The sequence below is a fragment of the Coenobita brevimanus genome, chromosome 99, assembly GCF_032717465.1.
Source record: "Coenobita brevimanus isolate Jiangsu-jjx chromosome 99, ASM3271746v2, whole genome shotgun sequence".
Lineage (NCBI taxonomy): Eukaryota > Metazoa > Arthropoda > Malacostraca > Decapoda > Coenobitidae > Coenobita > Coenobita brevimanus.
In genome coordinates, this window is record NC_137052.1 from 20,900,258 (window position 1) to 20,917,399 (window position 17,142).

The 17,142-nt window shown below is 40.4% G+C and overlaps 1 protein-coding gene across 1 annotated transcript in view; it reads left to right on the forward strand.

Moving 5' to 3' along the window:
- Positions 1-16,906, forward strand: part of LOC145414460 (uncharacterized) — a 25,058-nt gene extending 8,152 nt beyond the window's left edge. The window contains exons 2-6 of the mRNA XM_080284017.1: positions 6,235-6,497; positions 8,251-8,396; positions 11,473-11,545; positions 13,671-13,869; positions 16,894-16,906. Of these exons, the coding sequence (XP_080140143.1) occupies positions 6,235-6,497; positions 8,251-8,396; positions 11,473-11,545; positions 13,671-13,865 (677 nt within the window). The 3' untranslated portion in view covers positions 13,866-13,869; positions 16,894-16,906. The remainder of the gene's footprint in view (positions 1-6,234; positions 6,498-8,250; positions 8,397-11,472; positions 11,546-13,670; positions 13,870-16,893) is intronic.
- Positions 16,907-17,142: the final 236 nt, after the last annotated feature.

Here is a 17,142-nt window from a genome sequence, read left to right on the forward strand (position 1 = left end):
CTCAAAACAGCTGATGAGATGAGATATATATATATATTTCCATCCAATCCTACGTTGCCCCATGAGGAGCGTAGGAGCCCAGGGCTAGGCAGTTGGACCTGACATTTAAGATGAGAGTGACCAACCCCACTCATCCCTGAGTGGCATTATGTGAGCAATAAACCCCAACCATCCCATGGATATAAACCTTCACCAGCTCAATCCGATTGGAGCACAATAATTACCCACTAAACCACCAGGCGCCAAAATTTGGTTATATGGTTACCACCCAGCATAGTAAAAAGTTTCCTGTCGTACAGGAAACCATTTGGCTTGTCACTCAGTGTTGAGTCATCCATAGGCAGAAGGAAGAGGAAAGAATGAAGGAACGAAAGACAGAAGAGGGAGTGTAAAGTCACCCATAGGCAGAAGGACGAGGAAAGATTGAAGGAAAGAAAGATAGAAGAAGATGGAAGGAAAGAAAGATGGAGGAGGGGACAGGGCAGACATCCGAGAGCAGCACTACATTGAGTGAGTGGATGGTGAGTGCCCCCACCTGCTACAAAAAAAAAATTATATATATATATATATATATATATATATACACACACACACACACACACACACACAGTATACACACATACACATACTTGCACCACAATTGTTGCTTTACATTTGTGTTTTATATTATTAGAGTGCTCAGTAAAACAAAAAATTGAAAGAAGTGGCAGAAATAATTTCTGCATATACTGTACAGTATACAGTACAGTATATAAGTTTAAAACTTGGTATGTAGGGTTAGACTTCATTTCAGTACAGGGAGTGAGTGAAAATTTGAAACACCTGCACATATCACTTAAGTTCCACATTGTGTGCCAAGAAGTAAAATAGTGAGGATGATCAGCTTTCCACTTATTGGCTAGTGGTAATGTTGAACTGCGGTGATGAATTGAAATATCTTGCTTGATTTAGGTGAAAGAGTGGTAACACACTGGGAAGGAGAGTGACTGGAAAATTAAATACAGTTTTGGAAATGGGATTTGGTGTAAAAATATGTACATTAGCTAAGAAAAATATTAAATATATTATGAGCAGTGAATATTAGTTTCTTCAGAGTAGATACTGAGAAAACTTCAGATGAAGTGGGTAGTAATATGATGTATGAAAGCAGTATTATGGAGTGGATGCAAAGAAATATACCAAAATGGCTTGAACAAGTGGATGATATAGGAACTTCTGGCTTTATGGTTAAAACATATTGTGAAGGATCAGACCCCAGTTATTGATAATTATTATATTTGATTAGCCTTGATCACACAGCACTCAGCAATGATATAGAGCAACCAGGCACACCCCGTCATTTTTTATGGTATATGCTTCAGGAATTGTTGTCACAAACTGGGAGCTTCCCTTCCCCCTTGCAGTCGTTAAGCATACGGTCTGTAGACTGAAAAGGAGTGTGTTTGAAAGTGAAATACTGTCATTAATGATGTGGTAGTGGAAAGACCTCCAGCTTTATGGGGGAGGAAGTTGAACAGTTTATAGGCGAGATGGGAAATGAATAAAGGATGATTGGAAGAAGCAAACAGATGTGCAAGGACTGAGCAGGCAGCTAGGAGACTTCTGTTGTGGCCACCCATTGTTGGGTAGTTCCCAGGTGGGAGTTGAAGTGTCCTGTAGATGGATGGGGAGTCAGGCCACGTCAGCTACAGTATGGTACTATTATTTCATTTTTACAAAGAAGCAGCAATATGAAAGGGTATATGGTATGGTGTCTAATGTGAAATAGAGGTAAGGATACATAAGGAGTTGGTGCTCAAGGTGGTTCTGTTGATATTACTCAAAGTATAATTATAATTGTAAATCTCATGAATCACAGCTAGATTATTCTAAGGCAAACCAGTTAATTTGTAAAATTCTCTACCAGGTGTGTATCTTTGGAAGAATGTTAGGCAGCATGTAAGGTTATCCTCAATACTTACTGGTAATGGGTGTAAAATGGGAGTCACTTATATGTTTTGCATGAGTTATGGATGTAAATTATATTAGTTTTGATGAGTTACAGAAGAACTGAAAATCACCGTGTTATTAAGCTGTGGAAAGAACGTTCGTGATGTAGGATCATAATGTTTTTTTTTGTTAGATATAACAGGACTGGAGGGAATAGAACATGATATCTTGTCTGTAGTGAATTTTGTTTTACTTTAGGTCTCATGTTATGAGAATATATAAATTTCCCCATCAAGAAGGAAGTAAATCGTGGTAGTTTAATTTTTATCTTTAAAGATTTCCACATGTATTGTGGAGCCAAAACTGTCGAGAAGTTTTCTACCAGTGTTTAGAAGATATGTATTCTATGGTTAGTGATATTTGCTGTTTAATTACAAAAAATGGAAATTTGTGAAATATGTTCAATGCTTTTCTGTCTGTTCAATGGAAGATTCAGGTGTAAAATTTCCTCTCCTAGTGATGGAGTCTGTGTTGTGCTCTTGATGTAGGAAAGATTGTAGACACTTTTTGGATCATTGTAAGGGTGTTTAGGTCCATACATGTGTATTTTAACATGTTACCTGCAGGTATACAGTAGTTAGCAGTAGAAATTGCTGTTAAAGTTGGATTTTTTTTTTTTTTCTTACCTATTGAATCTGGTGACATTCTGTTGGTTTATTATTGCCACTTCCAGACATACTCATTCATCTTTTGTTGTGAGGGAGCCAGTGACTGCTATATCAAAGCCACCATGTTCAGAAAGTCTCAAACTGAACAAAACTGTCTGAAAGTAGCAAGAATAAAACACAAAATTCCTCACCAGAGTAAGGAAATAATGCTACTTGCACACTTGATTTGAGAACTAATGACTAATCCAAGGAGTAGGGAAGTATCTTAGTTTGATTTTTATGACCAGGTCACCTTTATAATGTCCACAAACTTAATCTTATTTGAATTCTCATGAAATTCCTTGTGCTATGTACTTAATCATGTACTTAATGGATATCAAAATATTAATCAAATATGGGTGTTTAATCCATTCTCCAAGTGTATTATTATTATTATTTTTTTTCAGCATATCCTGTTAAGGAATTACTGTATTGTGAAAGTCATAGAGGATAACATACAGTATGCATAATTTATCTGTAGGCAACCAGATAGTACAATACATTGTAAAGGATGTTTTGTCAGTGCATGAATTTATTTTATTTTATTTATTTTTTTTTTTTTTTTTTTTTTAAGGACTGCAGTAGCTCTAGTTTTCTTGCCCTTTGATGGAGTGGTAAATGTTATTACACCCAAGAATTAGTTCCTATGCAAAAATTACAATAGTTGGTATTGTTACATGCACACCCAGTTTACTATTGTTGCTGTGATTACTTACTGTGTTGGTGTTCCGAGCCGTTGTGCGTCTGGGCTGAGGATTGTTGTTGAGCTCTCTTGTGCTGTTGTGACTCACCCTCATGACCACATAGGGCCATATGCTTGATGAGCTAAGAAGCTCCCTAGTACCTCTTCCTCGGTTATTTATTTTGCTTACAACAGATTATTCTCTTGTGTGCTGTTTATATCACTTTTATGTCAACATTCATTGCATAAATGAAGGATATAACTACATACCAGATATAATAATAATTTGGTAAGGAAGAAGTGCTGGGGAAACTTCTTAACCAACAAGAATATAGGCCACATTGCATTGTAACTTGTAGGGATTTCTTTAGTAAAGCAACTGGTTATGTACAAAATACAGAAAGTTTGATTATTTGTGTTGGAAAATACAGTAAGTACTGTACTGTACTGTATTAGAGCTAAATTCGGAACAACAAACTTTTGTTCCATGATACACCGTGAGACCAACCTAAGTGTCAATTGTTTGAAGTTACTTTTTAATAATATGGCAAATGAAATTAACAGCTGGCTTAGCAGTGTAATGTATTGGAGATTTACTGAGAGTATTTGACCTACATGTATTTTACTGACATGCCTTTATCCTGTGTAGTGTAAGAGTAACAAGCTGTAACCTCACCTTTAGGAGCTTACCAGGGATAGAGTGAAGCTGGTGTGAGTATCTATATATATATATTTATATGTATAGTAATATATGTCAATATATATGTATAGTATTTGACCTTTGGATCCCCTGAAAGGCATGGCCTTTGCTGAGCTGAGCAGAATAAAACCAGTGTAGCCATTTATGATGTGTTTCAGTTTCCTTTTTCCAATTTCTTAAGGTTGCTGTGGTATGGTGAGTTGGAGAACACACTCTTGATTGAGAGGTCAAGCATTCAAGCTTGCTGAAGGGCCAGGGAAATCAGTCAAGGCATCTAGTTTCAAGGAGTTGCGTACCCCATCTAAAATTGCCAAAGAGAGGAAGTGGTCAGTCAGTGGTTACTACAGGAATTTAGGACTTAAAGCTTTTGGATTAAATGTCACTGCATTGATTGTCAAACCTACTGGTTAGGAAAAGAAGGCCTTTGTGTAGGGCATTGGCAGAGTTGATCGTCAAGGAATGACTAATTAAAAAAAAAAAAAAAGTAAGTATAGCCCCCGTAGAGTTTGTGTCTAGTGAAGAAAAGTCTGCTTTATTATGTTTCCAACTTGGGGTTGTAGTTTGGAATTTGGCTGGTTTTTATTGACCCAGATTTAGTAAAGTTCGCTTTGCTTATCCTGTTTTTGAAAAATAACCAATTACTGATTTTCTCTAATGATTTTACGATGAACCTTGACCCATGGATAGAGGACACCGATTTAGCAAAGGTTGTTAAAGCGAGACGGCTTCTTTCAGTTTTGGTTATATCCTGGTTTCTGTTTTTGCAGCGTGACTGGCAAAGAACACTTCAGATGGAGGAAATTTATGGAATAAGGAAGGGAAGAGCCCTTGATTTTACATGATTGGCAGCCTCTTCTCCAGAGGCAGTCTCCTTCCCGCCCTCCAGTGTCAGTTTCTTTCCTTCCCCTCTTTAGCCTCTCCTTCAACTCCAAGCCACTGCCAGCTTCTTCCCCCTTCTCCTCCCATCATCCAATGCCAGCCTCTTCCTCCTTCCCCACCCGCCTCGTGACATCCTCCCCTTCGTCCTCCATCCTTGTGCCAGCTCCCCCCTCCCCACCCGTACCAGCCTTTTCTCCTCGTCTCGAATGACAGACTTTTCCTCTTTTATCTCCCTCCCTAGTGCCACCCTCTCCTCCTCCTCCTTCTCCCACCCAGTGTCAACCTTCTCTTCCTCCTCCTATACCCAGTTCCAGCCTCCACCCCCTCGTTCCTGTGCCTGTCCCGAGGCTGCGACAGGTGTGAGGTGTATGCACGGAGTGACATGCTGAAAGTTACTGTTCCTCTCAATGCGCATGCGTCGAGTGGCCGTTTAGCTTCTATTTTGAAAGTATCTGCATGTTATCTCAAATTTTGTGCCAGTTATCAACATCATTGTATGAAATACATGTGCCAGGAAGATAGCTGGATGTCTTACCGACATGTAGGTAACTATAGGTCGATATATATATATATATATATATATATATATATATATATATATATATATATATATATATATATATATATATATACATATATATATATATATGTTACAGGCAGATTGTGAAATTAGTCATTTCGTGAATTAAAATTAGTCTAATTTAGGTTTATTTAGGTTAGGTTGATCTAGGATAAGGTTAGGTTAGGTTTGGTTAGTAGAGAAGGGAACGGTAACTTCCAGCATAAAGTCACTCAGTGCATATTCTCACCTCTCTCAAATGGCAGCGCACGAAAATACGGCCATAGCGTATTCTTTCATCAGTCACAGCATTAAATTGTTCTACGACCTTTACAGAGAGAGCGGGAGAGAGAGAGATCTTACATTTTTGAAGTCTGTACAGAACAAATAACAGAGCAGCTGAAAAACAAATAGACCCGAAATAAAGACATATTTCGAAACCACTACCTTGTCTGAAACATCAATGGACGTTTCGTTTCAATACAAATGGTTCGGCTGAAAATCAATATATGCATAATTATAATTAATCCTCCTTGTGTTGACTCTCAGTTTTACACATTCTTCTGCTGTCATTCACCTGTGCTCGTGAGTTTTTAACTCTTTATTTATTTATACCCCCCTTTCTGCTACTTGTAGGAAGAAATTATTACTGGGCCTGGCGAATCAGCGCCGAAAGTGATAAAGGTCTAAAGAAGTTTGAGGATGGGCCCTAGTGGACCAAATTTACTGTCTCTTTTTCGGAACACACCAAGTCATAGAATAATATCTTTAAACCCAGCGTGGAGGCGGCTACATGCACGATCGCTTTTGACTACAGGAACCACAAGTAATGCCAGGGATAGTAGACTCTTCACCAGTTCTTCACCCGGGTCAAGAGGTTTAAGTGCTGATGTGGGTTGTAGTAAATTTCGTGATATTCAGCCATGGAATCACTGTACTGGGTTATTGACTTCGTTCCCTGCAGGATATGCATTTAAGAGAAACAAGAGTTCAAAAAAGAAACGTAAAGACAGTCGTACTAAATATGGTACCAGCGAAGAGGTAGGTAAATGATAAAAATCTAGGAAGTCCTTTCATATACAATGTAGTACAATATTGTATTTTCTGAACATTGAAAAGTAACCAGATTATCAAAGCAACAGGTCTAAAGTTTTGGAGATGTGCAAATTGGAAATTATTAATTACAGAACCTGATCAGTATGACATGCAAACCAAACCCAGTGGGACCTAATGTAACAACCATGAAAGCAACATTGTTCTGTGCAAACCTTGGTACCGTGTTAGTCATTCCTGCAGAATCCGGCTATCATTAAGGAATTACTGTATGATGAATCAGGCTAATCCATGTCATAGTTAACTTGATCAGTACCGCTATGTGTTAATTGGAACTCTTAGGTTATGTCAAGGAAAGTTATGAAGAGTATTTAGCTGGCATTGTTAGAAGTTTTTTTTTTTTTTTATGCGAGGAAGAAGGAACCAAAGGCCATGAGCCCACAATAACAGTTCCCTCCAAGAGAAAAACAAAATACAATAGAGAGCCAAATTCAAGAAAGTGAGTGAATGGTCCAAATAGAGTACCAGAAATACCCAGCATTATTATTGCCTGTTATATAACCATTCCATAAGTTTTAAGAGCAGTATTATTGTTGTATTTCCTGTATAAGTAGGCGACCAAGGCCAACGCATACAAGCATGTTGGAGGTTTTGCGAACAAAATGGTTCAGCAGTTTAATCCTGTACAGTGTGGGGTTCCATATGGAGAGTTAAATTGTTGGACATCTCCAAAATGAAAGAAATCTGAAAGTGTGTTCCCATTTGCCAGCGGCTGCCAATATATTGCACACCAATAAGAAAAGGCTTCTGCCATAACTGATCCCATCAGCCAGAGAACATTTTTAGTGCAATACTGCTGCTGCCAGATTTTATACAGCTAAGGAGGGACTTTTCAGACTGAATGCATTATGTTAATCATAGTCTTGAGTAACTTATTGAGTGCTAGAGATCTTCCTCAAACTTATATGATACATTAATGCATGATTGGAGTGAAGGGATTAATTTTGGTATGGGTTCTAGAGTTATTTCAGCTCAGACAGGATCAGAATTTGCTACAAGCATCAGGCAGTGGTACCGTATAAAATTTGATTATTGTGAACCACAGAGAAATGACATTTAGATAAGGTACCCACACTGCCTATTCTTTTAATGTACCGGTACCGGTAGGCCAGATATAAACCATGTGGTGAGAATGGAGAGTGAGATTGATTAGGAGAGTGTTTGTGAGTGAGGTGGGGAGGGGAGGGATGGAGTGGAAAGGTATGTAAATGGGGTTATGGAAGTGGAGGAAGGGCAGCCAGATAACAGAGGACAGGATGTCATGGAATTTGTTTGTCTGTGGCCACTTCCTCTGGGATTAATGAGTCTGACCATCAGTAGAGAGATAATGGTATGTATTAACAAATTCCAGTTGCAGCCTTCAGGTTAAGAGAGGTTCTCTAATTTCTAACTGCCCTTAAAAGATGAGGAAGATGATTGTGAGTATGATGATGTGCAAACACTTTAATTTTGCAGTTTACACATGATGGTGATGATGATGATGATACACAACCATTACCGCAGTTTTTTTGCCTGATGATGGTGATAATGTGCAGCTCTGTTATTTTAGTTTTGCAATTTGAAGAAGAAGACAAGTGATTGTAATGATGCTGGTGTGCAGCTCTGTTAATAGCTATAACTTTGAGGCATGAAGATGAAGACACTAAGGATGATGTGTAGCTGTGTTATTATAATTTTTCAGCCTGAAGATGAAGAAGACTCTGATGATGATGATGATGATGTTGATGTGGAGCTGCAGTCAGGTGCTGACTTCCGTGACATGAAGGTTAAACTCCCATCACTGCGCATGGATGCTATCATCAAGGCCGGCCTCAACATATCGAGAAAGTAAGACACATTAGGTCAAAATTATACAGTACAGTACCTACCAGAACATGTGCGAGAAACTTCAGGAGGTAATTCTTTGCTTTCAGTAATAAATGCTTTTAGTCCTAATTGTTGTAGCTATGATCAGACCATTTCAGTCCCACAGATTTTTGTGGGCAAGCCCTAGCATAACACAGAATAGGACAGTAAGGTGTAATAAGCAAACTAAATTGCTGAGGAAGAGGTATTAGGAATCTCTCTCAGCTGACACGAATATGGACCAAAAGCTGAAGAACAACAGTATAAGACAGAATGTCCAGCAGAATGCCATATCCATTCACTCTTGATTCAGTTTTTTTTTTTACTTCACATTACCGGCTGATTGGATCCACACAACATTACATTTTGTGGTGCCAGTTGTATGAAAAACACTTATAAGTTTTAAAAGCATATCTCAAGCATATATTGAGTAGCTGCTTACATGCAGATAGTAACTGAAAGTAGGGCTTGTCAGATGGACCAAGCATATGTTAGTACTGTATTAACCTTTCTGGCATCATTTTGACAGACTACAACATCCTCAGGTCACTTATCTTCTTTAATCCAGAGGGTGTCCTTTTGTATATATTCTTGCTGCCATCAGACATTTTTCTTCACTTTAGGAAAGATCTCTCACACTGAAAGGGTTTCTTTATGCTCTGTCCATCCCATGCAGTGTGAGAAACCTGTCCAGAGTAGCATAAAGTTATCGAGAGATGGCAAGACTAAAATGAAAAAAACATCCTCAGGCTCAGTGAGTTAGTAAACAGCAGTACCATACAACTATATCCAAGACCGCCAGTTTAATAAAAGCACAGCAGTGGTTACTGTACACCACATTAATTCAGTTTTGTCAGTTAACCCTTTCTGCATCAGGGGTCTCTTGAAACTGAATAAAATAATCTGACATTGTAGTAATGGAATGAAAAAGAAATAGCAAGAATAAAATATAAAAGACCACTTCAGACTGAAGGGGTTTGACCCTTCCATGTGATGGGTGTCTCTTGAGGCAAATGAAGTAGAGTAATTTGTTGTCATCCTGATTAAGCAGAAGTGATGGTGAGAGAATTATTACCCATCCTGCTGTCTCAAGTATTCTTGTCAAAAAGAGGGAAAATGTATGTCATCATTAAGGCACACATGAGTCGGAAATGTCTAGTGTTCAATTCCAGTTTATGCCAGATGATTTTCTTAAGACAGGGTGGAAGTGAAGTTAGCAGGGGAGTGAAAGATAAAAATGGTAGATTACTAGTGGAGAAGGGAGAAAAAGTGAGCAGATGGAGAGAACACTTTAAGGAATTGTTGAACGTAGAGAATGGAAGTAATGCGAGTATAAGTGGCTGGGGAATGGCTGGGAGAAGGAGGGAGGTGAGAAGACAGGAAGAAATCAGTAGGATAGAAGTTGTGGAAGCAATGAAGAAAGTTAAATCGGGGAAAGCCCCAGAAATTGATGGAGTGTGTGGTGAAATGCTGAAGCATGGGGGAGAGATAGTAGTAGAATGGATGTGGAAGATGTGCAGATTGGCCTGGGAGGAAGGTAGAGTCCCGGAGGATTGGAAGTCAGGTATAATTATTCCCTTGTACAAAGGAAAAGGGGAAAAAGAAGTGTGTGGTAACCATAGGGGCATTTGTCTTCTTAGTATAATAGGAAAAGTGTATGGTAGGATACTTATTGACAGAGTTAGAGAAAGAACAGAAAAATTTGTTGGAGAAGAACAGGGAGGCTTTAGGAAGGGAAGAGGTTGTGTAGATCAGATATTCATTCTCAGATCTTTAGTGGAAAAGTTTCTAGAGAAGGGAAAGAAGTTGTATGCGGCATTCATGGATTTGGAGAAAGCATATGACAGGGTGGATAGACAAAGATTGTGGAAAGTGTTAAGAAAATATGGAGTAGATGGAAAGTTGTTGAATGCTGTGAAGAGTATGTACGATGGTGCTAAGGCTGCAGTGCGTGTGGATGGTGAACTAAGTGAATTTTTCTCTTTGAAGGTTGGGTTGAAACAGGGATGTGTCATGTCTCCATGGTTGTTCAATCTGTACATGGATGGGGTAATAAAAGAGGTACAAGGTAGGGTAGTGGATGTTGGAGTGGCCATGGTGAGAGAGGATAGTGTTTGGAAACTCCCTGTACTGTTGTTTGCAGATGATACTGTGTTGTTGAGTGAAGACGAAGGAGAGCTGCAAGGCTTGGTGGATGAGTTTGGGAGAGTGTGTAAGAAACGGAATCTAAAGGTGAATGGAGGGAAGAGTAAAGTGATGGTCTTTGAGAGAGGTGAAGTCAGTGAATGTACAGCGAGGTTGGATGGTGAGGAATTGGAAAATGTGAGTACGTTTAAGTACTTGGGTAGTGTGATGAGTAAGGATGGAGGTTTGGAGGGTGAAGTGCTTGAAAGGGTACAGCAGGGAAGAAAGGTTGCTGGTTCCTTGAAAGCAGTGATAAGAAACAGGGAAGTGAGCATGGAAGTGAAAAAGTTACTACATGACAGTATTGTGATACCAACTCTAATGTACGGAAGTGAAGCTTGGACGTTGTTGGAAGGACACAAGTCAAGAGTGAGAGCAGTGGAAATGAGTTATTTAAGAGGAGCCTGTGGAGTCACATGGAGAGACAGGCTGACGAATGAGGATATAAAGGAGCGTTGTGGTGTTGATGTGGATGTGATAGGAAGCGTTATGAGGAACACACTGAGGTGGTTTGGCCATGTGGAGAGGATGGAGGGTGAAAGACTGACGAAGAGAGTGTATGTGAGTGAGGTGGAGGGGGAAAGAGGGAGGGGGAGGCTGAGGATGAGATGGAGGGATGGGGTGGAGAGGTATATGAGAGAGGGGGGTGTGAGCTGGGAGCAGGGGAGTGAAATGGCAGGGGACAGGGCGACTTGGAGGCGATTTGTTTGTGGCCACCCCAGACGGGATTGAGGCATCTGGCAATAGATAGATAGATAGATAGATAGATTTTCTTAAGCCAATGGCAAGTCATTGGTACTTAAGAAAGTTACTGTTAGATAAAACTTACTATTTCCCTTGATGGATGCATTTTAATTTATGTGATTTATTTCAGCAAAGTGGAGACCACATTCTATGCCAGCAAAATACGAATCAATGGAGAGAAGCTGCAGAAGAAGAGTCAGCAGGTAAGGTACTTTCATGAACAAAAGCTCGCCAATGCTTTCATGCACGTTGTGGCTATGAAAGATGTTTCATGAAAAATTTGCACATGGGATAAATAGCAATATGATGTACACAACAAGAAAGTACGAGAAGGAAGGCTGCCTTTTTTTGAGTGAGAAATGTTTGTCAGTAGCCAGATTCAGGGTGAGCAACAATAATTTTAAGTCAAGTTAATATGGACAGACTACTGTAGAGCACCATATTTCAGTGATAATAATTATGTTGTTACAGTTTTGCACTCAAGTTGGAGAGATGGCAGGCATTTCTAGGCCAAAGTAAACTGAGTACACTATAGTAGCAATGTTTTCTAGTGTAAATCTGTTGTTATAGCTCAGTATCAAAGATGAGGTGATGGCCATTTTAGGTCAAATGAAAGTGGTCAGAGTATTATTTGTGACGGTCTGACAGTAGAATTCTCCCATTGGAAAAACTTGTGGCTTTCATGTTTGAATTGTAGAGGTGGCCAGGAGTGTTTCTGTCTCATAAAACACTACCAGGGGACATCAGTCCTACAGCCTGTCTATTGACAGATGCCTAATCCTGTAAGGGCTGGTGACAAATAAATCACCTCCATACCACCCTGTCCTCTGTCCTGTGGCTGCCCTCTCTCCAACTCACACACCTATTTCTCCTATATCTCCCCAGTCTATTATTCCATCTCATCTTTGGTCTCCCTTTCCCCCTCTACCTCACTGACAAACACTCCCCTAGTCAATCTCTCATTCTCCATCCTGTCCACATGGCCAAACCATCTCAGAGTATTTCTCTTAACACAGTCAATCACATCCACATCAGTACCACAAAAGTCCTTTATTTCCTCAGTTGCATGTCTGTCCCTTCATGCATCTCCACATGCTTCATAGTCATTCTGCCCCTAAATAATATGGACTACAACAGCCTGGCATAAAGCTCCTACACTGTAAAGGGGTAATTTGGGATTGGCGGTTCACTGTTAAGAGTTAATAGAGTATAGCACCAATTTATAGTATTAATCCACTCACTTGATGTAGTGCCGCTCTTGGATGTCTGTCCTTTCCTCTGCTTCATCTTACTTTCCTTCCATCCTCTTCTGTCTTTCTTTCCTTCAGTTTTTCCTTGTCCTTCTGCCTACGGGTGACTTTACACTCCCTCTTCTGTCTTTTTCTTTTCTTCATTCTTTCCTCTTCCCTTTGCCTGTGGGTGACTACAGTGAGTGACAAGCCAAATGGTTTCCTGTACACCAGGAAACCATTTACTACGCTGGGTGATAACCATATAACCAAATTTTGGCACCTGGTGGTTTAGTGGGTAATTATTGCGCTCCAATCGGATTGAGCCGGTGAAGGTTTATATCCAAGGGGTGGTTGGGGTTTATTGCTCATGCAGTGCCACTCAGGGATGAGTGAGGATGGTCACTCTCATCTTAAATGTCAGGACCAATAGCCTAACCCTGGGCTCCTACGCTCCTCATGGGACAACGTAGGATTGGATGATGGATGGCTGAATCTCTTGTTACATCTCAGCACCCAAGATGGAGAGATAACAAGTGTAAGCCCATTAAAATGGAGAGAGTGTAATATTAGGCCAAGCTGCTATTGTTGTTACTTAGCCCCAGCCTGTCTGGCTGAGCAGACCTGTTGACAACAGGTAAACAACTGCTTCAGTGGAGCCAACCTACAGGAACAGTATAGTACATACATCATGCAGGGAACTGGCACTGCCTTGTAAACAGCATCTTGCCAGGGTCAGACCAAAATGCTTCCCATGGCAAGACACAGGGAAATATAAGGTAAATTGGCTCCCAGGTGAACACTGCAGCTGCTTAGCTACACCTAGATTGTGCAGCACCACTACATGTTGGGTCCCCATCAGTGCCAGAACTGAGAATAGGGGATTGTAAAATTTAGTCCAAGTTAAAATGGATGGAGTAATTTTTGGCCATTTTTAAGTGAACAGGGTATACTTGTAAGCCAAGTAAAAGTGGACAGGGCCAAGACAGTGTGAGCAGAGAATAATTTGAGGCAAAACTAAAATGGACAGAGAATAATTTTAGGCCAAGGTAAAGTGGGCAGAGTATAATTCTTCCTTGTCCCTCCCTGTGCTGTACAGATACACGAAGGAGATGAGGTTGACATTGAACGAGATGATCTGAGCAACAACCCCAGCTTAATGTATGTGTCCCGGGTGGTTGTTCTTCGGGTGGGCCACTTTGATGAGAGGAAAAGCCAGTTCTCTGCCGTCCTGCGTCGCTACCCCAAGCTCCTGATTGAGCGCCCTGATGCATGGGACAAGGGTGAAGATTGAAGAGGTTGGTGCTGCTGAACTCACTCAGGTTCCTGTGACTCACTCTTAGATAATTACTGTATTCTGTAATCACTTGGCATTAGTTGGAATACTGCTGAGTACTAGAGATGTCCTGACCACAAGAGGTTTAAGTGGAAAAAAGGTAAAGGCTAAAGAGGTTTGTACTGCTTACCATAATTCTCTCGGGCTCCTGTGACCCCCTCTTTAGATGAATATAACATCAGGTGTATGGAATGAAGTACCAGCATTATTCCAACATGAGAGAGTTAAAGTGAGTAAAGTGTAAAAGAATAATTAGAATGGATTTAGCATAACTTAGAGTAAGTTTGTTGTACAGAAGTTATCATCATGAGGTTATTACAGTACATACCTTCTGGTTTAGTTCTTGCTGCCTTCACATTCAGTGACTAATTTTCAACATAGGTAATAGCTTTAGTAATGGAGGGGTTAATGAAGGTTGTGTTTAACCACTCCATTTCTAAAAGATCATATATTTTTCTGAAGCTGTCAGACAGTGAATACCGGTATGGCATTAGTGGTCCCTTTGCCTGGCTTAAACCCAAACTGCATCACATCAGAATTCACTCATTCTGTAATCATACCTTCTAGAACTCTCTCCATTACCTTCATTATCTGGTCTAAAAGTTTTATGTCTCTATAATTTCCTCTTTCCAGGACATCACCCTTCCCCTTGTACACATTTACAGTTATACTTTTCAGCCAATCATCTGGGACAACACACTCATATATAATTGTGTTTATCAAGTCAGTGACTAACCTCACTCCCATATCTCCTGAGGCCTTCAACATTTCAGCAATCAACCCAGGCACACCTGCTGCCATCCCCTCCTGCATCCTGCCTGTTGCCTCACTCATAGTAGCAGCATCAATCATAGGCCAAACACTGGATCTGCAGGCTCCAAACCTTCCCTGTCCCAGTCAAACTCATTCAACAACCGGCTGCAGTGCTCTCTCCATGTGTCTCTAATATCCCCTCTGTTCACCACTACCCTTCCTTCATCATTCATCACACACTGCACACCTATGATATTCCTGTTCTCCTCTTCATCTGATTTGCTGCCTTAAATACCATATTCTTCCTTTCCACTTGATTTAGGTTATCAAGTAAAATTCTCTGTGACTCAGACTTCACCCTGTAAATCTCTTTTCTAGCCTTACGCTTGGCAGCCAATATTCTTCTGTTACCACCCTTCTTCCATTCTTGAAAAAGCCTTTTCTCCTTAACTGCAGCTTCTACACCCTCATCCCACCACCAGGTCGCTTTATGTCTTGGTGGGCCTCTTGTACATCCACATAATTGAATCATTAACTCTCAAGAGGTTGGTCATGAGGGCTCTGTACTGTTCACTAACACTTTTGTCAACGTCTTCTTGTTCAGCCACCACTCTCCTCATCTCCCTGTAGAAAGCATCCCTTACTGCTTGGTTTTTCAGCATCCATATTTTCCTCTTAGGTGCATAGGTCCTCCTTTTCATCATCTCCTTAAGCATCATGTCACATATCAATAACTTGTGTTGCTGCACACACTCCTTACTCCCTATCTCTTTAACATCCCTCACTAACTTTCTGTCAGCCCTCCTGACCAGGAAATAGTCTGTCTGGCAGCTGTTTCCCCCTGATTCGTATGTAATCAAGCTACTCTCTCTTTCCCTAAAATGTGTGTTGCACACAGTCATGTTCATTGCCCTCCCAAACCCAGAGTGTATTTTTTTTTTTTTTTTTTTTTTTTTTATGTAGGCTAAAGTGTCATGGTGATGTAAATAAATATGTTCATGTAATGTACCAGCAGTAATTTCCATACATGGTCAACCCCAAACATTTGCAAGGAATACATTACCTTTTGTGAGTGGCTGATGTTCACGAATGTGTGATGCTTGGAAAAAACGTACATTAATAGTACCCCATACAGGTATTCATGGCATGGAATACATAACACAGTAAAATGCTGCACTCACCAGTAGCTCCCAGTGACATACATAATGATATCATAGACACCAGTGCGAAGCAGTGTGCAGTGATCATAAAATTCCATCATCCAGTCATAATTTTGCCCCATCAGGAGTTTCAAGGCCTGGGCCTAAGTTATTCGGGCCCATCACTTAACGACAAGTGACCGGCCTCACTGGCCGCAGAGACAGGACATGAGAAATAAATCCCAATCACCCCATGGCCATAAACCTAATGGACCCCATCTGAATGGAGTGCCTTAATCCACTAGATCACCAGTGGTCACCACCCAGTACAGTAAATGGTTTTGTGGACTGAGTCTAATCCGGTCACAGAAATACTTGTTAAATTTATTTTTTAAAGGTTTAGTTCTTGTCACATACTATTGCTGCTACTGCTGTTGTTCACCCATGTATAGTGCATACAAAATTACCCATATTTTTTCCATTTTTACATTTTAAAACAGTAGGTTAAACTTTGATAATGGTCTCCAGTCTTCTTATTTGTGTACGTCTGATATTTTTATTATTGGTAATTCAGCATAAAGATGGATGGATATAACACATGAATTACACTGTACATCTGAAATATTTGATAATCTGTACACTACTGTCACCCCGGTTTACAGCATAGGATCTGGTTTTTGCATTAGAGTTTTCCTTGTTGTAGGTGAGCTGCCATCTTGCCCATGTAGGTTTAAAATTAGTTTTCCTTCACTTTGTTGGATTGCCTACTATGGCTTGCAAGTCCAGCCTCCCCATGTTGGATTGGTGCAGTGCCAGGCCATATCCACATGCTGGTGGGCCATGCACTCAGCACCTCTTGGGGTTCATCCTGCTCTTAACCCCTATCTGCAAGGATGCAGTTCCCAGGTGGTACTACAGGAAGGCACTCTGGAGTCTGGCAAAACAAGAGGCTGTATACCAGAAAGAATGGTCTTACAGACATTGCCATTCTTTTTACTTGAGGAGCTAATGGGCAGTCGCAGCTGAAGGTGGATGATGGCAAGCTTACATGTTCAAGTCACTGTGGCATTACATGTTTTACTTTTGTCTTGCAGGTGATGTGCCCACTTACAGTGAGTGTCTGAAAGGTGCATGTCAGGTAAATCAATTAAGAAAAATTCCTCATCACTTAGACTATTTTTCCCACGTATGAGATGCAGGTGATACTTAAAACTGTACTGATTGAGTGTCCGTGAAAAAAAGGAGGCAGGGGGGGAAGTGGTCCTGGAATTAGAACCTTCAGAGCAGCCCCCTCTAGTAAATCGAGATTTTCATTTGTAGGAAGAACAAGCTGTGGTGGTAGA